The 22,214-nt window shown below is 37.5% G+C and overlaps 1 protein-coding gene across 2 annotated transcripts in view; it reads right to left on the bottom strand.

Annotated features, from left to right (window-relative positions):
• The window catches only part of MTREX (Mtr4 exosome RNA helicase), a 50,030-nt gene that overhangs the window by 5,636 nt on the left and 22,180 nt on the right, over positions 1–22,214 (bottom strand). The window contains exons 16-23 of one of the 2 annotated variants that reach the window (XM_086628909.1): positions 12,242–12,392; positions 10,248–10,420; positions 9,901–9,969; positions 5,210–5,338; positions 3,957–4,067; positions 3,310–3,498; positions 2,048–2,211; positions 870–975 (exon numbers count right to left, since the gene is read on the bottom strand). In XM_086628909.1, coding sequence (XP_086485035.1) covers positions 870–975; positions 2,048–2,211; positions 3,310–3,498; positions 3,957–4,067; positions 5,210–5,338; positions 9,901–9,969; positions 10,248–10,420; positions 12,242–12,392 — 1,092 coding nt within the window. The remainder of the gene's footprint in view (positions 1–869; positions 976–2,047; positions 2,212–3,309; positions 3,499–3,956; positions 4,068–5,209; positions 5,339–9,900; positions 9,970–10,247; positions 10,421–12,241; positions 12,393–22,214) is intronic. The other variant, XM_086628910.1, reaches the window with a different exon arrangement.

Genomic DNA, 22,214 nt, shown 5'->3' with positions numbered 1-22,214 from the left:
AAAAGCAAATGCTTCTAGTAACTTAAACATCAGTGTTTACCTCTGAAAATTTGCCTATTCAAATACAGCAACATTTTTATGTCCTACCTATTTAGACCTAACCTAATATTCTAACTGACAATGGCTCATCCCTTCTACTGACAAAAGTAATTCAGTAGCATCTGCTGCTAATGTGCTTTCCACATTTAAAATCAATCAGAGTGATACATCTTCCTAGCTATCTGCAGTAATATTTCATATGGAAATTTATTTTTACCGTATTTTCCTAATGATGCTAAACACCTATACAGCTTGCAGGTGAGGAAAAAACAGCATCTGATATTAAATGCCCATGTTTTTGCTTTTAATAACATACAGTCTGTTTCTAACAGCTCTTCTGGTATCAGTTCCATGTGGTACTGCTATTTCTATCAAAAGGTCAAGGGTACTACCCAAATAACACGTCTCAGAATTAAAGATATCCTCACACCCTGCAGTGTAGGAGCATATATTGTTAAGCTTCTTTTTTGAAATAATCATTCTGCATTTTAAGTTACAAGCATGCGTGTGGACACATACATTAATACAAGCACATATGCTGACAACCTATTAATATTGCTTCATTGTATGAGGAAACAGTTTTGTAGATTCATTACAAGGACTGCAATTTCACACAACCTTTGGCAAGTCACTCATGAGTAAAGATACTTTACAACTGAAGCTGAAATGCTTTTGGAAAGTTCAGTGGGAGTTCATGTCAAACACCCTAGGAAAGCATCAAAAACATGCAATGGCTCCTACTGTTATGAACAATTTCTAGAACTAAATTATAAACAATACTTTTGGTAGACAGGAATGTCTAAAATTCATGACTTGAAGAAGTAACTCACGTTCTCTTGGAATACAAAGCAGCTTAGTAGTGCAGTTGCCTGTTCTGCAGATAAGTCATTGAAGAGACCATTGAACATCATTTCTGTCAGGAGTAGTTCATCAGCACTAAAATAAAGAGAAGGCAGCTTAGGGAAAAGGCTTACTGAAATGTATTAAATTAAGTACTATTAATCTGTTTTGTGAAGCAACTCAATATAGATAAGAAGCAATAGGGCCCTAATTTTTCTTACAGGAACACCAAATTCTAATATATTAGCTTTTTAAGGGGGATGCTAGTTAATAAGAGCATGAGACAGTATTTTAAAGAAACTAAAAGCTCTTACTGAACTACAAAAAAATCTCTCCTGATAGTTCATAAAAGTTAGTATTAGCAGTTGCTTTAGTCAGTTTTTATCAGACAGGACATCCAGAGAATGAAAAGAATCAGAGAGTTAGGCAACTCATGAAAACGACTAAAATTGGTACTACTGCTGCTCTAAAAAGATTCAACTGGTTACTTCCCAGATAATGAAACAAGGAGCAAACTTGCTTCAATTTACTTGTAGAATAAAGACTTAATCATGAATTATAAAATCAAGTGCATGATATGGATACAACATCCAAACATACTATTTGGATAAAACATCAAATAGATGTTTGTGTAAGACTACACCTTAAGTTTTCAAGTTTATCACACAATCTTTACAGTATGTTTCAATATGTATGTACCTGCTACATGTATTACAGTAAAATGCATCCCTTCCATAGATTTGTTCCAACAGCCCTATGGAAGCAATTAAGCTCTATTCCAAACTTGTCAGCGACTGGTAATTGCTGACAATTGCCTGTACACCTTGTCTGTGAGTGACTCTGTGCTAAGAGTCCTGGGAAATGGAACCACAGAAACTGAGACCATACTCTCAAGTAATGTACAATATTAAATGAAAATACACACTATTGCCTAAGCTGTGTAAGAAAATAGCCATCATTTTGGCATTTTCATGTCCACGTTTTAGTTTTAAAATCTATTGTATTTAGTCCTTAAGTTGCTATCTTTACTGCTTTAATCAGTATATTCCCTTTACGACATACATCAAATAATCTCTGAAGAATCTTTCTTCTAATGGTCTCAGAACTTTAAAATATAAATATGACATTCTAATTTCAGCAATAATCACTTTGCATAGAAACTAATTACCTGCTGATTTCACAAGCAACCCGTCCTTTCATCTCAATAACATCTGAAGACGTGGCAAACCCAAGTCTTCTCAAAACACGTTTGCGGCATTTGAGTTCATCCATTTGTAAGACAGTTCGGGCTTTTTTCAGTTCTCGCTTTGCTGCTTTAATATCTGCAGCAATCTGGGAGGTCACGAGAGAAATTACACGTTGCTGGTTTAACAGATGCTACTGCTTTAAAGACATAATTTAATTTACATGAAGGCTCAGAATGACGGTATGTGGACATACTAGTTGACACTGACTCATCTAACTTTACTAAGAGAAAGGTTGAAAACAAATTAAAAAAAAACCAAACTGGCTCCATTTACGCATAGGAAACTCTGGCAAGTTTGGGAAGTTAAGCTGTTTACCCAGAGCAGGGAAAAAACCCAACCAGCCCACACCAAAAAAAATCACAGTAGAAATCTTTGGTTGAGAAATGAGCACTCATCTTCTGAGACCTGTACTAATTCTCAGCTGACCAACTACTCAATCAAATGTAACCCACAGGCATTATTTCCTGCTATTAGAGCTTCTCCAGTGTCCTGTAGTTTATCACAGTCACCGTCAGCATCTTGACAGCGGGCGTACAGTGCAGACACCCTTGCACAACTCTGCTTGGTCCATCAAGTCTCACCACATATAATGTTGTGCTGCCCATTCCAGAACCACTTCACTTCTGTGAAGTGACTCCTGGAGAATCTGTTTTCTGGAGCAGCCGAGGAACACGAGAGCTGGTTTTGTGCACAACGAGGTTTGGTCTAGCAGGGTACGACTCCATACAAAATAAATAAGCGTATTGTTTCCAGCCTGGGAGCCAGCTCAGGAAGCAGCAGCACAATGATTTTTATGGTACACTCTGCAAGCTAACAGGACCCATCCATTCAACTAAGCTCTGCACAAGCATATTAAAAATTATCTCTTTCAATTATCTGTGAAGACTTTACCTACGTTGTATTATGCTATGCCTGTTCAGTGAAAAAAGCTCTAGTGACACCTCTGTAATCTTCTCATCCCTGATGACCTTTTCTGAAGTCTTCTATTCAGATTTACTTCCCATCTGTATCAATTAATGCATACCACGGACTGCCAGTTTGTGAGCGGGATTCAATAATATCAGTGTATTTAAAAAGGATTATTTGGGCCGTGCAAACAAAAAGAAAAGTAAGCAAGAAGGGAACTATCAGTGTCTCTCTCTTCAGCTAAATACAGATATCGTGTTTTGGTTTGTATTTTTACCTGTGTTTTTTTTTCACAAAGTTTGTATACCATTTCCAAGTTGGGATCATTGTGAAGAGCATGTGAATACATCCTGTGCTCAAACGCCTCTACTTTTTGGATTACTTTTTTAAGTCCTTGATCTTTGATGCCCATGTCATCAATAGGGTCTAGTAATGGTACTCCATCGGGAAAGCGCTTCTGTACTTCCTAAAATGGAAAAAATATTTTTTTTTTTCCCCCAAGAGTAGTAACAGTAAAATAAATAATTCTACAAATCTGCTGGCACAACCATAGGGACACAGAGGGCAGTAGCGTAAGTTTGTTATGTGATGTTTCAGCAGTTTTCAAAATCAGTTTAAAATGACTGTTGACAAGGAGAAACAACTGACATACATCATGGCTTCCAACCCCTTTTATGAATAAGGCTGAAAGATGCGACACAAATTTTAGACAAATTTCTTTAGAACAAGTTGTTGTGGGTTGAAGCGTGTCCCAGTTTTGACTGGGACAGAGTTAGTTTTTCCTTTTAGCAGTTTTAAGAGCTCAGTGTTTTGGTTTTAGACTGAGATCTGTTAAGAGAAGAAAGTTTACAGTTGGTGCTGAGACATCAAGGACTTCACCTCACTAATGAGAGCAGAGAGCTTACACAATCTAGTGTAACTTACTTGTATAGATTTTAACACGCTTTGCCTGTTGTCAATAGGCCTCAGGTCTTTTGGTATGTAAAGCCGGACACTGCTGATAGCCGAGAGAAGATGCACCAGAACAGGAACAACCTATCAAAGAGAGCGCAGTAACTGACAAATCAGTAAAAAATGTATTTATTATTACTGTTCCATAGCAAAACTTTACAAAGGAAAAGGAAAACTGAGTACGCAAGGACACAGCAGTAGGTAAAGGATCATCATGAAGCAGGAAAATGTGGATAATGAGATAAAGCATTAAAAAAGAAGAAAAGGAAGTTTGTCTGCATGGGAAAATTCTGTATTCGGTTAAATCTGGAAAGACTACAAGTGGAACATTTTTTTTTTGTTCAATTTTTCTATTACCTTGCCTCTTATCTACTGGAATACCTCTTATGATCCAAACCAGAAAAATTATTGTCATATTCTTAACTAGGAATGCTAACAATAGAGAGTTAGTAAGTATCGAAACCATGAAGACACCATAAAGAATCAATATGGTATCTCAAGCTTCATATGACCTTTGTGAAAAAAAAAAACATGCGGACAAATTAAACAACTGTCTCTGATCTGAAAATTGTAATTGTTTGTCTTGATACAGGGTTTCCAACCGAAAGTTTTAAATAATGCAAATGCTTTCACTAAAAATTTCAATTTACTTTCAGAATGAGAGAGTCTCGCAAAGCTGACGTGGTCTGAAAAAGAAATCAAAAAAAAAAAAATCTGTTCCCAGAGACAGAATCTACTGCTAAGAAAAGTACCTGCCAAACAGCATTGCTAAACTTTATTACTCACGGATTATAAAAATACTAACTAAATTCTCCAATCTAGTAGAACAAATGCACACAACCCACAAAATCCTGCAGAATTATCCAAGAAAAAAACAGCTGATAGACACTTATCTGCAGATTTTACCAAATACGTAGGTCATTTTCATAACTTTGTTTACATTACTGCTGTTGACTTTCATCTACCGATTTGAAATGCAACACAAAAGTAATTGAGTTTCTAAGCACTTCTTATATGGTAACAAATTCACTGAACTATTTTGTTCACACCTGAAATTTCAGTTTCACCTCTTCAGCAACTGTTTATGAAAGTAAAGTTAAGTGTACAGCTCCCTTCTCTTCCTTAATGCATCAATCTGTCTTCTACCACAGTTTGCAAATGCTCTGGAAATAGAATCTTTGAGAACATTTATAAGGAACTATTGAGAATAAACATATGCAACAAACCTGCATCTCTCCTTTCTCATCAGGTCTGGCTGGCTTTGCAGCCTCAGTAGCAGAATTTTTCAAACTCTCTTTGCTGCAGTGCAGTAGCACTTCAACTACGTATAACGGGTCCAATTCACCAGAATTTGGCTGTTGAGGGCACAGAAAAAACAGGTTCATAATAGTTACTTTAAAATATCAGCAAGAATGGAAGGAAAAAGCATGATTTTATTCAATATTTAAGGTATGAAATGAGCTCCTGCGCCTCACAGAGCATCAGCTCAGTGATGCAGTATGTTCTAAAAACTACTGAATCCATATTGATTGAAAGATCCCTCATATAGAAAAACACACTTGAAAAAATTACCCTTTCCCCATCCTCCCTCTCCAGCATAGCCTGAAGTCTACCTCCAGCATCTTGCAGGCCACATTGTTACACACCCCAAACTGCACACTTACCATCTGACACTCATTTAAAGAACACAAACATGCAGATATGGTGGTTAAAGACTGTTGTTCACAAAGCCGTAACCTTTATTATACACTGCTTTAAAAAACCCTGACGTTAGTTATTTGACTGGATCAATATGCACTAAGCTGCTTGAATACACTCCTACTATAAGCATATATTTTTATGACTTTGAACAGAACTAAATTATGGGCTTAACACTGAAGGCAGGCATCATCTTTTAAAATACTATGTGCAAGCTTCTCTGCTTCCAGGTACAGGAGAGAGAGACAGAGAGAATAGTCTTTTCAAAATTTTTTGTTAACTTAGTTCAGTTTTATTGGGCAATATTTTTTGTTACAAATGGAAAACATACTATTTTCTTTCACTGCATGCAAAGCAGGATGGAACCAACTAGAAATGATAAGAGATTCTCAGAAATACTACAAGAAACTGCCATAGTAAACTACACAGAAAGAAAAGAGTTACCCCGTTCCACAAGAGACGTAGTTTCTTCAAGAAACACAATTACTTGCTGCGGAAGAAACTGTTCCTTTGAATTCCATCCTACATTTGCAGAAAGCACTCACAGCAATGTACAAGACCCGTATTAATGCTGTTCCCTGAACTAGAATTTTAAAATAATATCCATATATACCAAAATCAGTATCCAGTCAAAACCATGGAAAACATAATGCTGACTTGAACGAAGAAGAGACTAAACTCATAGCTGCACATATATGCTATAGAATTGGAGATGTCTAGAAAATCATGAGAGAAAAAAGATTTCTATCAGTAACCGTATTGTAAACTGTCCTGGTTTTGACTGGCACAGAGCTAGTTTCTCTCTCGAGCATCTAGAAGGGCTCTGTGTTTTGGGTTTAGTCTGGGATGCACTCTAAGAAGAATGATGATTGTGCACTGATGTCTATAGTTGGCACTGAGACATCAAGGACCTCACAGCTTCTCATGTTCTGCCACTGTGTAGGAGCACAACAGGCTGGAGGGGGAGCATGGCTGGGACAGAGGGTCCACAACTCCCTTTAGGATGTGAACTTAGACTTAGCTGAATTGGCCACGTGGTTTCTGTGGTTGTCCTTCTGGTGGACGCAGTATTCAAGGTGGGGTCTCACAAGAGCAGAGTAGAGAGGGAGAATCACCTCTCCTGACCTGCTGACCACGCTTCTCTTGATACATCCCAGGATGTGGTTGGCCTTCTGGGCCGCATGAGCGCACTGCCGGCTCATGTTGAGCTTCTCATCTATAAACACCCCCAAATCCTTCTCTTCAGGGCTACTCTCAACCCACTCTGTGCCCAGTTTGTATTTGTGCCTAGGATTGGCCCGACCCAGGTGAAGGACCTGGCATTTTGACTTGTTGAATATTTCTCTCTATGGGTTTACATATACCAATGGCTTTTAGACAATGCTGACCAGACGTGACTTTAATCTAGAACTGCTTTTTGAATGTGTACTGTTTCCTTCAGTAGGTTTCCTACAACATTTTAGGTACTAAACCCTTGAACGGGAACAGGCATGGTTTTATATGCAAGAGTAAAAGGAGACTACCACACTCTGTAAAAATTTGTTAGTCACAGACACCTCTGTCATATCAAGTTCGAATGATCCTTTGATTCCTGCTGCATCAATTCACACACTTCAAGGATAAAATTCTGCACTCTTTGGCAGAACATCGCATGACTAGATCAATTCTAAGGATTTAAGATCTGCCCTGAAACATCTATATCTTCATGTGCCTGGAAACAAAACAAGGTAAGACAGCTGATTATATCTGCGAATAAAGAAATATGGCACAGATAACAAACTCAGATTCCCAGATTAATAACATCAGACTCACTGTAAATTCAATGACCATGACACAGCACTAAAACCAATGTTTATGAAGTAAACATTATAAACATGAACAGATAAGTACATAAATTTAAGTTTAATATATAAGGATTATAATAATCTAAATAAGGAAGACCAAATCACAGCATCTCAAATTTTAATATCGGTAACTGTTAAAAAATTTGATGTCTAAAGATCAGGGATCAGATGACAATATGGACTATAAACAGCAAAACAGTAAGACTAGCATACTGCTGGTATAATCTAGTGGAAATAAAATTTCTTACTCTAAAATATTTGGATTTTTTTTTTAATTAATTCCAAAACAAACAGTTACTTTGTTGCCTACTATACTGTACAATATACAGTAAGCACCACTGCTTGAAAGAAATTCTTCTGTCTACTGTAATTCAGGATGAAGTGCTACTTGCACTCTCAAATTGTGGAACACTGTGCTGTGAAATTATGCTGGAAAAACAACTAAATATAATTAACAATGAACATAACTGACAATGACGCATGCTTTTGCTTTCACATTGCTATGAACAAAGAGAATTACTCAGTGAAATACACAGTGTAACCCTAAATGTCAATCTTAATTACATAAAATTCCTCACCAGAAAAAGGAGTTAATAAGAAACTATGATACAGTGAAAAAAAATTTACAACTAAAGAAAGACTAGTAATATAGGCTGAATTCAACATTGCATCTGAAAGCAAATCCAACAAACTGTCACAGCTTAGAAGTGGATGAAGGTTTAAAGACACGGCATAACAGTGAGATAACACTAAGTAAGTATACTACTGCATTAAACAGTAATGGGGAAATGCATCTGTATCCCAGGATAAAAATGCATTCAACAGACACATTAAAATGGGTAAATAACAGCTTCTTTCAGTCATTTGTTTTGCCTCTGCTCATAGAAACCAGTCTTTCCATACCGATTTTAAAAGCTACATAGCTTTAAGTCTGTTTGGTAATTTTCAGCACCTTTTGTCATTCTTTCCACAGAACTCAGAAGGAAAAATTCAACCCAGCTGCTAGAATGACCTAATGAAAAAAGTGCTGACAGAGCCAGAGCCATCTCCTGAAGAACAGGCACTCATTTCAAAGCTAACCTTCAAATCTAAAGGCTCTGTACAACAGAAAGATAGGCCAGATAGGGAAGGCAAATATATCTACAGATAAAATATGACACGGATAGAGGAAATGCCTCCAGTGACACAGAAAATGGCAGTTTTACATACACGGCTAGGGTGAAGGGGAAATCTGTTTTACTGCTCATGTGGCTCTCTGAAAAACGGTCTAGAAGCAAAAGGTTAAGCAATAGCAGTTAACAGTCCAGTTTTCCAACTTGAAAAAGAAAGAAATGTGACTTTCAAAAGGAAGATGGAAAAACAAAACCAAGCCGCTTTTAATAAGTTCTGTATGCACACATCTTGAACTAGATGATCTTTGAGGTCCCTTTCAACTCTAACCATTTTATGATTCTATGATTTCCTCTTCAATGAATATACATTAGAAAAGCACCAAAAGGTGCCACTATGTACAGGCATCACCAGAACTTGATAAAGACAACTTCTCATTTAGACCTAGTAATTAATGCCGGTGCCTGCCAAAATTACAACAAAAATGATACCAAGAAAAACACACTTTAAACGTAGGTTTTAATTCAGCCAGCAGAGTAGCCTGTCGAAACATTTCTGAAAGGGAGACCAAAACATCATCTCTAGGGGTATGTGGAGAACAACTATAAAAATAGATTTGTGGAAGGAGGTACAAATCTGGTTTATATTGCATCACATCACTGCCCTCTGTATTTTCTTCCACATTTCCCCGAAACCATTTCTATTGTTTTGCTCTCTGTATTTTAACTTTCCAACCCTCAACTCTACAGGAATGTCTCAGGGGACAAGCAATCCCACATCTCATGCGCTAGCTTAGGACTCAAGACACAATTCCCCAGTTTAAGATAACCTTCTACACAGAGCCAAATGTCAGTCTCCCTATGCTCTCAACCCTTCTCTTACAGCTTCTATAGATTTTCTGAGTAGAGAAGATGGTCTCTTTTCCATGAACAGCTTAGCGCAGCACTGTTGGGGATGCCTCAGAAACAAACTAAATAGTTTGAAATATTTGTAGTGCCAAGTGCACTTTTGAACTACTTATCCCAGACACAAACAAGCATTTCCTCCATAAATATGCCAAAAGTTAAAAAATAAACACGGGACTTAGAGTTTGTCCCACCTTCCATATTTTTTTCTTTATACTTTCACTTCAGCTTTTTGCAAATTTGAGGTGAAAGGATAATTTTTTTCCCTTTGAAAACTAGAAAGAAAATAGGAGTTTTATCTTACTTTCAGAAAAAGCAGTAAGGTATATATTTTCCTAATGGAGATAATGTATATTTTACCTTAACATTTGATTTCTTAGAGAAATTAACAACCACTCCCCATCCAAAGTCGTCACCTTCATTCTTCACCTGAAAACATTAAAGATATTGTAATGTAACCCATGTATAATCACATCCTAGCAATCATATCTTTTTATATTTCTGATATTTACAACAGCACTCATGAACTATTATTCATCATGAAAACAGTATTTCTTTTATTCATCGTTAGAAGTTTAAGAAACATAATGGAAGTCAAATTGTTCCTTAGTGCGATGCATGCAATTTTTAAAGATGTTCAACTAGCAGAGACAAATTTTATGGATAGGTAGAGATTTGAAAACAAAACAAAAGAAAAATCAAATTACCTTTACCAGTCTTCCTGGCTGTAGAAAGGGCAGGCAATACTTTGGTTTGTGAACATATTCTTCAATCTCTTTACCCAGTTTTGCAAGCTGCTGTCGGATTTTGTAATATATGGTCACGTTTTCTTCATTGGGAATTGCTATTTTGTTGTACTGTGCTTCCAAATTATTCACTCCTATAATAAAATATAAAATCTCATGGAAATTAGTAACTTCACAGATTTAGAAATCAACGCTTCACTTTCAGATCTACATAACTAGTATTTTGTCACCATTTTTGGCATTAATTTCCTATTTACAATAATCCATTCTTGAGAAAGCTAGAAATCTATAAATGTATCAATTAAATTTTATTTATAGGAAATTAAAAATACTAAAAAATATTTTTAAAAAAATAAACAAGCTTGAGAAAACAAAGAAGGCTAGACCCACAACTGTCCAGGAATCACTAATTTAGGGTTACACAGAAGTCCCACAAAAACTTGCTGTGATTTCTAGGAGGGTGTTCACTGCCTACCAGTGATCTTCTACCTCCTCCTATGAAAATAAGATTCCTAAAAGATCTCTTCTAACAAGATGTCTTCCAACAAGAGGGAAGTTGTTAGATGTTCTTCCTAACCTGCTTTAGGCTCCAATTTCATCAGTTGGAAATCAGTATTTTCTTCCTCTGACATTTTTACACCTTATTATCAGGTGCTTTTATTGTAAGCAACATGCTTCAATCTGTCACAAGGGTAATACCACTAGTGAACATACACAAAGGATACATTATAAAGATCTCTTTTTTACCAACTCGCCCTCCTGCATGCTATTTGAACGCATACACGTGGACTCAGAAATCCCACTTCACTGGGACTTGAGGGACAGCTCAGAGAAGTGCTCTCTATTTTCAGCTGTCAATTTTTTAAGGAAAAAAGCTAGCAATCCATGCTCATGGCATAATTTCCTCCTTGACCTAAACAACTATTTCTCTCCTTTGTGTTTTTAACTGTGGCTGAAGCAATTACAAAATTCTAACGGCCAGTATGCTGCCTAAACAAAAAATGTCCAAAAAACATGAAAAATGTTCTCTGGCTCCATTTCTCAATTTAACAGCAATGCTGGAATGCCAGAATGAAGATCTAAGCATGCCAATGGAACAGGGAGGTTTTCAGGAAATACATACTGCATTTGACTGCTACTGTCTTAAATACTGCACCTAGAAACTAACAAAAATTCTGCAAAGGGAATTGAACCCCTCACCCTGTAAGCTACATGCAGACACATATCATCTCTCTTAATATTCAATTAACAAATGAACAGAAGAATTCCTCATTCATCAGTAGCAAAAGAAGTAGTTACCTCTCACGTTCTTAAGATTCTTCTGGGTTTAGTTTTGAAAGAGGCCTCACTCTCAAACACTGGCTGAGATCTTTGGAAATTGACTTTGGCTCATGAAAACAGACTATTTAAAGATCATGGCTCAAAATTTAGTTACTCAGTGGAGTGCAAATAATGTTTCAGTCCTCTGAATTTTGCTTTGTATTTTAATTAAGCATTTTTTTCTATATTACTCTGCATGCAGTGTGCCTGAACTCTTTTTAGAGATTATAATGAGATATTAAAATTACATGTCTTTTAGCTAACTTCTGCACATCAAAAATTATTAAGACGTTTCCTCTCTGCACCTCCAACAAGCCCCAAGAATTGGGTTTTTTTTTTTCCTTTTTCCTGTCCTACAGTTTAGCAGTGTGACAACCACTCTTGTTTAATTCAGAGAGGAAAGCTCTCTTTGTAGATTGACAGTGCATGTCCATACAGGTCCTAAGAAAAAGATGAAATTACTCTTCCTGAAACTATAACATAATAGCAAATGGTGCAGTGGCAACTGCTCGGAGGGAAGACAAGAACCACACACGTATAAACTCTTACAAGCGTAATGAAGTGTAACTACCGAGTCTCACAGTGCAGCATCTTTCATACTGACTCTTCTGAGTACAACATACAGTAATACTTACTTTCTACTATTTCTGGAATAGTTCTGTAATGTTGGAACTGATAGAAGGATTTTTCTAACATGTATTCAGGGTTAATCTCCTCTACTCGAAGCAAGTTCAATACCATGTTGTACGTCAGGTGGAATGCACTGTTTAAAGGATCAGCTGAACCCTGAAAAAGATCCAAGAACACTGTCCAGTTAAATATTAACTGCAGCATATAAGAACATAGCAACTAAATCATGATGTGGTGTTTTATATGAGGAGCTGCTTTGATTTGACAAGACAACTTGTCTTGAATTTACATTACGTGTCTCATCAAATCCTAGGCTATTTTATTATGCTGAACATGTGACAGTATTTATATGTCTCATTGTACCTATAATTATACTACAATAGTATAAATTAGATCTGAATGAAATGAAAAGTTCAGACAAAAAACTTACATGTTGCTTATAGCTTATTATTTGGATTCTATTATTTTAACACTCATGAAAAAACTTACTTGCACGCCTTTTTTGCTTTAAGACACTGATCACACCGGTGTCTTGGGAAGTCTGTCAAGAGGTAGTCTACAACTTCTTTAACTTAAGTAATGTCTGATTATAAAATTAATTTGCTTTGCAAGTTGCCTGAGAGCGGCTGTGGACTCTCCTCTTGTGGAGATACACAAAAGCCATCTGGGCAGGGTCCTGGGCAGCCTGCCCTCGATGACCCTGCTTCAGCAGGGAGCTTGGACAAGATGATCTCCAGAGGTCTCTTACAACTTCAACCATTCTGGGATTCTCTGAAGTTTGATTTTTTTACAAGGTGGTATTTACAGGTATTTTGAATAACCTAAGCAGAAAGGATGCTGGGAAAATATTGCAGGGAAACACCATATCTACTACTGTCCTCTGTCAAAAAAGGGTACTGGACTAGGTACATGCACCTGTGGCCTGATTCACTATGGTTGTTATTATGTTCTTACCCAAGAGGAAGACCTCATTATCATAGGAAGAGAAAACATTTCATAGATATACATTAAAACAACCCCTTATTCAAAGAACACACAGAACAGTTAAACAGCGTCCAAGGAAGATCCAGAAGACCTCAACGTTACAGCCTCTCTTAGCAAAGGGCAAGCTTGAGAAACTGTCTCTAGCTTAAGCGTCCGCCCAGAAGGCCATCCTGATAAATTGAGTAAGAAGTGGCTGCAACTAGATGACAGAAACCTAAAACTTCTGAAGTGTGAAACTGCCCAACTGCGGTGCATAAACTTTCATCTAAAGTAGCATGGTATCAAAGGAACAGGTGACCGACCGTTCTTCAGAAAGGATCCAAGAGAAATCTGGGAGTTATGAAGCAGAAAATTACAATTCCTGCAACAAAATGATTAGAAATCGGAAGCAGCAGTCAGCTGGATAGAATACAGCAGAATCGGACCATAAACAGACTTCTTGTAAAACCAAGTTAGATCTCACAAATCTTTCAGAGCCCTGTGAAGGCACTAACAAGTACGTGGATTATCATACCTTCTTGATTCCTGAAAAGCTTACGACAACACACTCGCTACCCTCACCAAACTAATGTAATTAAGGCTTATTATAAGGGATTAAAAAAAAACAAACTCTTGTGAACTACCAAACAGAAAAACAGTGTAATTTGGCCTTTTTTTCGAAACAAAATTTCCCAGTGGAGACTCAAAGAGGTCTGGACTTATAAGAAATCTAGAAAAGGCATAGATAGAAAAATAGCACGGTCCGCTAAAAATACTGCCAGATCACTGACGACACCAGCAATCCGCAGAGTTACATGATGAGGAATAAAATGGCAAGTGAAATTTATAAGAAGATGAAGTGCAACAGTTTACAACAGCTTAGTATTTACTGCTCATTAAAGAGTGACCTATACATAAAATAAAAGATTTACTAAACAGTGTTGTTATTTCAACAAGGCCTATGAGTAAATTCAGTCATGATTAAACACTTTAAATTAATAAGGAGAAAATGAGGATGTTTCCAGACACATTTTGCATGCAACTATATGACTGTTGAAAGTTCAATATATTCTATCATTTTAGAAGCTCAGAGAGGGCTGGCACTGGGAAACATGCTCCTCTGCACTTCCTTTTGAGCTCAAGATTTCCTTTACTTAAAACCAATCATACTGTATCCTCTTGCAACTCACTTCTTTGCCTTTTGCTATACAGTAAGGTATCTAGCAAAGACATTCCCTCATCATACATAATAAAAAAGCATAGGCTATTATAAAAACAACTGATTATTAGTTTATACATGCAAATGCTGAAATTCAGATCAAGAGCTCTCCTAGATCAAGCTGTCTAATGCATTTTAAGTGACGATACCACAACATACACATATTTCTTTCAATTTTAAATGTACAGTCAAGAATTCTGATACTACAGCCATTGACGCACTAACGTCAGATTTAATAAGACACAGTCTGAATCTAAAATTCCCTCACATGTAGGAGATGTACGAATACTGTAAACTGATTTGCTTTAAGTGAGATACAGAGCCTTATAAGACTACCTTACAAACGCCACAATCCTACTTACTGCATGATTATTTCATCTCAGAAAAAACTCCAGCTGTTGCAGAGAAGCCTTCAGCATGTGTTTACACTAAGAAAGTATCAACATGAATACATGTAAAACAAGTTTAAAATAAATCATACAGCCTAATGTTTTGCTTTCCATGGCCAGAGACTCAGTCAGTCATTCTAGCTTACATCTGTGAGTAGATCACAGACTGCATCCTGGGCTGCATCCAAAGAAGCGTGGCCAGCAGGTCGAGGGAGGTGATTCTGCCCCTCTACTCTGCTCTCAGGAGACCCCACCTGGAATACTGCATTCAGCTCTGGAGTCCCCAACACAAGAAGGACATGGAGCTGCTGGAGCGGGTCCAGACGAGGGCCACGGAGATGATCCGAGGGCTGGAGCACCTCTGCTATGAAGACAGGCTGAGAGAGCTGGGCTGTTCAGCCTGGAGAAGAGAAGACTCCGGGGTGATCTTATAGCAGCCTTCCAGTAGCTAAAGGGGGCCTACAGGAAAGCTAGAGAGGGATTTTTTTACAAGGGCATGTAGTGATTGGACAAGGAGTAATGGCTTTAAACTGAAAGAGGGTAGATTTCCATTAGATGTAAGGAGGAAATTTTTACAATGATGGTGGTGAGGCACTGGAAGAGGTTGCCCAGAGGAGCTGTGGATGCCCCATCCCTGCAAGTGTTCAAGGCCACATTGGATGAGGCTTTGAGCAACCTGATCTACGCAAAAGTGTCCCTGCCCATGGCAGAGGGGTTGGAACTAGATGATGTTCAAGGTCCCTTCCAACCCAAACCATTCTATGACTCTATGATCATAAATACACACGGAGGTTTTCACCTTAAACGACCACAGAACAGAAATACTTCTGAAATTAGGTCAGGAAATGTGTATTTAAAATAACACTGTCAGTTCTGAAATTACCACAAATGGGTTTCTACTAACAGAAATGCGTCAGTAAGTATGACATCAACAGCTGAGCAGCAGTGTGCAGAAGAAAGCTCAAGTTTCTACAGAAAGTTCAAGTTTCTATAGATGTCTCAGGTCTGATACACCAAACAAAGATGACAGAACTTTTGTTGCTGATTCTAACCAACATATAGCACAGCTTCTTACTTAGACCTGATAAAAGGATTATGTACCCAAGGTATTACATATTTTTCTAAATATACCAGTTCTTCTAGGACAGAAAAATTGCCACTCCCTAAAAAAGATTGCTTCTCTACAACAGAGAATGCCATGTGAGGAATGGCATTTACTAAAGAACAGCACAGCAATTATGCCAGTGTCAGCTAACAGTGGGTCAGATTCTTTCCTACAGCAAAGGCCACTGCTGTAGCCAGGCATGGCTAACTAAAGCAGCTGGAATACACCCACCAGCTGGCTATAGCCACCCACGTATCTACAGACCAGCAGAGATGTGGCAAAATGCTGCTGTGACCGCTCCGATCACGCTATGAACCCCTCTTTCCACTCCGCACAATGTTACACAGCTTTAAGGCGTAAGTTAGCTGTGTGCTTGCAAGATTATCAACTATTTTAAAGAATAAAATCATAAGTGTCACACTCTCACTTAAACGCTATCATAGTGAGAAAACAATGAACTTTATACAACTATAGTATATGCACAGAACATGCCAAGAAAGACCAAACGATTCCTGCAGATTCACTTTAAAGGCTTTTTTAAAATCAGCACAGTTCAACTGTGAAGAAGGAGTGATTTAAAAACAAACTAAAAAACTCAGCTATTTCAAAGATTATATAAAGCAGACTTATTTGAAAGGCAGCATTTGAGCCAGTTGCTGATGTGGCAATTTTTATTTTAAACATATGATCAGCATTTTACAATTTGAAAATAAGATCATTCTATTAAGACAAAGCAGTCAAAATACCAATGCTGTTTTGGCAAAAATTGTGAATTGTTCCTGTTCCTTCTTCTCATAAACACATCTTTCTCCAAGTTTCAGAAATTCCTGTTTTCTCGGTGTTGTTCTCCAGGCAGCACTACATTCCAAATAAAAGAGTTCTGAGAAGCTTATTTTTTCTGAAAACTGGAACTGTTTCTTCTCCAAATTAAATATAACTGTAGTAGCTTTACTGTATTACACCTCCAGCACTGCCAGTGAATTCTGCAGCATGCATTAGTCTCTACTGACTACCCCAGGCTATCAACAGACTCGCATCTAACAGGCAGCAATCACCTGGATGCCCTTGTTTCATTTATCTAGTAGCAACACACGGATTTTGCAGCCGCATTAGGAAACCTTATAGCAAAATATAGCTGTTGTTCTATACTAAGTACACACAAAACATGAGTAGACAATCAGCCTTTCCTGGTGAATTACAAAGACTGGCTGGCATGATTATTGAAGAGGCAATTAGTGGTTGCCTAAAGACACCTATCAGATACATATCGTGGAAGTAAGGGAAGAACAGGAGGTGAGGGAATATAGGATATATCACTGACTGGAAAACGGAAAAGGTGGCCTTTCCTTTCCTAACTCACTCTCGAAGAACCTACACAGTATAAAGTATTCAACTATCCTGGATTTTGCTTGCTGCTAAGATAAAACAAGAGGCAAATCAGTTTAACTTTAATTTTCTCCATGATGGTTTTCGCCTCTTGCAATTCCCTTCCCTGCTAAAGCCCTGTGCTACCAGCTCCCAGATCAATTACTGTTCTTCCTTTCTTAAAAATATTGTGAAGCATGAGATTTAGCTCACCCTCTACCATAGATCCTCCTGTCACAATTCATCAGCTTTCTCTTTGACAAGCTAGGGTATGCAGCCACTTGCCTCAAATTCTCTTAGTCTCTGAGGAAGCCTCTCCCTTGTCTCCAGAGAAAAACCTTCGTATCAGAGAAAAAGAACCACCAACCGCTCATGCAGAAGATCAGGCAAAAGCCTAACGGATCAGAGCTGCAGCATAAGTTGATGAGAAAGACTTCCTTGAATAGGAATCAAGAAGTCACTTTCAAACACACACTGTGTCCATGACTTTATTGTTGTTGGAGAACTACCATCCCAGTTCTCCAGCCTCATTTCTGCACATAATCCTCCTCCTCACTTCTTCAAAGAGGGCAGACCCTCACTCCAAATCTTCAACAGAGAATAGCAACAGATTTATTTCCGAATATTTTTTAAAAAATAGAACAATTTTGCAAGCTTTTTTTATCCCTCTGGATGAGAACTGCCTGGATGCATGAGAACAGCCTGCACATATCGAATAAAGTTCTCAGAAATTAATGACCTACTTTGTGTGCTTGCAACCACTTTACTTCTTGATAAATTTTAAGCTTTCAAGTCTTCCAAGATTAGGGTTGCAAAAGAATGATTGGTTTAAGCTTATAATGTTAAAAATCAACAACACGACCATAAACACAGAAATAATTTAGTCAAGAACTATCTGAAAATCTGAACTATCTGAAAATTATAGTTTAATTGTGCCCTGTTTAACTGCCAACAATTTCAGAACAGATTCTTTTCTTAACACAATCAAATCAGGCAACATGGCATTCAGCATTTACTAGTCCTACCATTTCTTGCCCACATAAACTAGAAAGATAGACAGACAGGGGGGAAGGAAGATTAGTGTCTGGAATTAATATTCACAGGGTTTTTTTCGCATTTTTTTTATTACTGTTGAGACTTGGAAGCCTTGTCTAACCAGAGATGTGAGAGCTGTCGTTTCTGCATTATGGCACGTAGTGTTGAGCAAGACGCGCATTTGCTAAGGGTTACTGTCTCTGTTCTCTCTTATAGTGGGAGCAAAATATTTACATTTTCAGAACTGTTCCCATGCAGAGAGAGAGAGGAACAAATTTTGCACATAAGTTTCTTGCTCTCCAGCCTCTCACAGAAAACATGTACAAAGCTTTCACAGAGAATATAAGACGGCAAATACTGTCTGAAACTAACTCAACGGGACATTACGAGCTAACAAAGATGAAAGAGGCAACTTGCAAAGCAACAATCAAGTATCTTTCATAATGACACAAATCAGGTACAGTTCAGGACATATTTTACGCCATTTGGTCCACTGACAGTTTAATTTGCTTATTAGTGTTTCCAGAAATCAGCTGAATGAGTTTCCAAAAAGGAAACAAAGAACCGCTTTACAAAAAGGGCCAAGAACAGAATACACTGATGATATTTAAAAGGTGTCTCATTTTTTTCCCCATAAGGGGGAAGTACGCCTAGCTGTCTGTGACAGTCACCATTATGAATTTCTATGAAAAATCTCATTAAATAAAAATACAAGTGACTGCTTTATATCTCTGCAAGACACAGAAATACCTTTAGTGAAATGTTAACAGCACACATTTTTCCATGTATCAATGACATAGTTACCACACAAATAATCAGATCTCTCTCAGAAATATCAGTAAAGACTCTGTAGTTACACTGATAACAGAACTGTCCTGAGCTACATTAGCATGACTGCAAAACCAATAAAAACCTCTCTGCAGGGTTATTTTTAACAGACAATAGGAAGAAGCTATTTTAAGTACAAATTTATTACCAAGCTGGCTCACTGCTTTGCCCCAAAACCGGTCGCACCAACACAAACAGAAGCCACTGTGGGTGGCAAAAGACTGCTTTAGCAGGCTTTGCCGATGAAAATAACCCCAGGCCAGCTTCCACAAATATGCCAGTTGTAATAAGAGACTTAAAAGGAAAAAAAATGTATCTCAGTATCTTTCGCAGGCAACTACCACCGTCTGAAGTTAGTTGTGAATTTACCAGCCATTTACCTGTGAATCTCAGTCATTTACCTTCTCTAATATAGTAGCTCCTACCACTGCAACTATCCTTAGTTTTACTTCAGGCTGGTAACTCCAAGTTCCGTTCTTCCCTAACCCTTTTTTCTTCTTTCTGAACTGAACACAGAAAAATCTACAAAAAATCCTACACACTTGTACCGAGGCATCCCACTTTAACACAGCAACATTTAAACTCTCAAATAAATATTTAAAACTACAAGTACTTTATACAACACAAATGTCACACTTTAAATTAACTTAAAAATGTTAAAACTGGCCCTCCCCAAACCAGGATCACAGCACCAGGATCACAGCATTACTACATGAATTGCTCTGCACAGAACACAAATGGACGAGGGGAAAGGTAATTTAACATGTGTTCAACACAGTTGCAATACTGTGCAATGATTCCTTTGGATCTGAGCTGGCCTGGTAACACCTAACTGTATTTCCATAACATTTGAGAGAATAATTTCTCTCCTTTTAAGTTGGGTGAACTCGAGGAAAGCTGAAACAGAAAAAAACAAATGGTATCTGTATCTTCACTCAGAAGCTAGCTGAGATCCTCAACACTCATTGGTTTCTACTACAGGTATCAGGTCAGTGATACGACAATTTACAGTTTCAGTAAACGTGCAGTATGTTTTAACTTAAAGGAAATGTTTGCTCTAGCAAAGACTATATACTTCTACAAAAAGTTAACATAAAAATAAATTGAAAAAAGAAACTTTGTCTTCTGTTCATCTCACATTTACCTTTTCTGTTTTAAGAATAAGAAGGCAAAGAAAAAAAATCTAACTTAGTTGGTCAAAACACAGTTACTTTTGTAGTGATGAGTTTACCAAAGTAAAAGAAAACTTCCCAAAAATATGTCAGTTGAGGGGAAACTGCTTTCCACAGACTGACCTAATAAAACTTCCAAGTAACTTGTGGTATTAACAAGCAGCAACCACAATTAATATATACGTTAGCTTAGTCCCACTGGCTCTGGAAAAGCCCGAGGCAAAGTGCAAGAGTGACTAACCATTTTACACACAATCTGATGCGCCCCAGCTTCCCACGCTTTGGTCGCAAACATCAGCAAGAACAACTATTTACAGTTCTATCTGCTGGTTTGTACAATTATCTACAAAACTGGGACCCCATTCATGATGGCATTTGAATATGTTTCTCTTAAAAGAGCTGAATTCTCTCCATGATTTCACGCTAAAATCTTGTTGACTTTAAGCAGATTTTAAATTAAGGTTAGAAGCACCTTCCCAAATTCAAGCCTGGAAAACTTCTTCAGTGCAAGCTTCATAGGAACATGAAAAATTTGGCAGTTTACAATAAAAATTTCACATTAAAATTATTTTAATATAAGTGTTGATAAAGTATCCAAAATGTTTGTTTCATTGTGATTCTCATCTATGTTACAACTTTAGATTAGAAAGAATACTATACTGTCCCCAAACCACTAGTGACAATCCATTTCCTTAGATTTTGCTACAGCTTTTCCAACAAGTGCTAGTGCCAACTTCCAGTTGAAGTCTTTCTCTCCCAAATTAAGCTTTGGAAAACTTCTCAAATCCTGAGGCTTTTTTTTTTCTTCTTCTTCTTTTTTTCCCAGATGAGTTAAACTTTAAGTCCAGCCAAAGTACAATAGTATAATTAGGCTGGCATGTTAAGCTGATGTTTGCAGAGGGACTGGATGCTGATGGAAGACAGTCTTAACTAGAAGGCTTCACCTGCTGTGATGTGCATAGTCCCAAATCAGAAGACGAAATGAAAAGCTGTTACTTACTACTTACTCTCAAGTTATGGGTTGATTATACCAGTTCGCTTCTCTAGAAACATTTTTAAAGCATTTAGGGAAAAGCAAATGGAAAATCCGCACACAGTAAAGTTTTATAAGGGATTTTGCGGAGACTTCATCATAAAGGTTAAATAGTGAGCCATATCATTCCACATCAATTTCAATACAGGCCATGTTTTGTGCAAGAAAACATTATTCATAGACACTGTATCAGGATCTCCACTTGCCAAAGAAGCTGCAATTTTGCCAAACGCTGCACCAAACAACTGCTATGTTCTAACCTGCATCTGACTGTACCTTCAGCTTCCTGACATTGTCAGCAGCTCCCTGTTCTTGCCTTGGGTGGCAGCCATGCATAGCTAAGAACCGCTGCTTCTTTACTTCAGAAAGTGCTAAGCACTTCATTTGCAAAAAGGACCTCTGTTGATGCTCTACTCCCTTACCTCATGCCTGATAATACAGTAAAAATTCAGTGCAGTTTGTAAGAGCAAAAAGAGAACTGAATGTAATAAAATAAGTCTTACCACCTGGAAAAAAAATTCCCAGTCACTGGAAGGGCTTTCTATGTATTAGACAAAGGAGATCATTTGAACAAAACCACAATAATCATTTCAAGAGTATGATGTTCATGTGTATGAGTATTTTAAAGAGTAACAGAGACTAACAAGTTTTGGAGTGTCCTAAATTTACCTAACAATAATAAAGCAGCACCCAAACACCCAACCACTCAAACAACAGAATCTATACTTTTACATTAGATAATTTTTTAAGTTTTACTACTTTTCAACCCAATTCAAGAGTATACACACCCATATTTATTTTAAAACACAGAAGGATCAATACAGGAGCAGACCTATGGTCATCAGTCAATATCCGACAGGCCAAAAGAA

Source organism: Tauraco erythrolophus, chromosome Z (genome assembly GCF_009769465.1).
Source record: "Tauraco erythrolophus isolate bTauEry1 chromosome Z, bTauEry1.pri, whole genome shotgun sequence".
Taxonomy (NCBI): domain Eukaryota; kingdom Metazoa; phylum Chordata; class Aves; order Musophagiformes; family Musophagidae; genus Tauraco; species Tauraco erythrolophus.
This window is presented reverse-complemented; position numbering and strand designations above follow the sequence as displayed.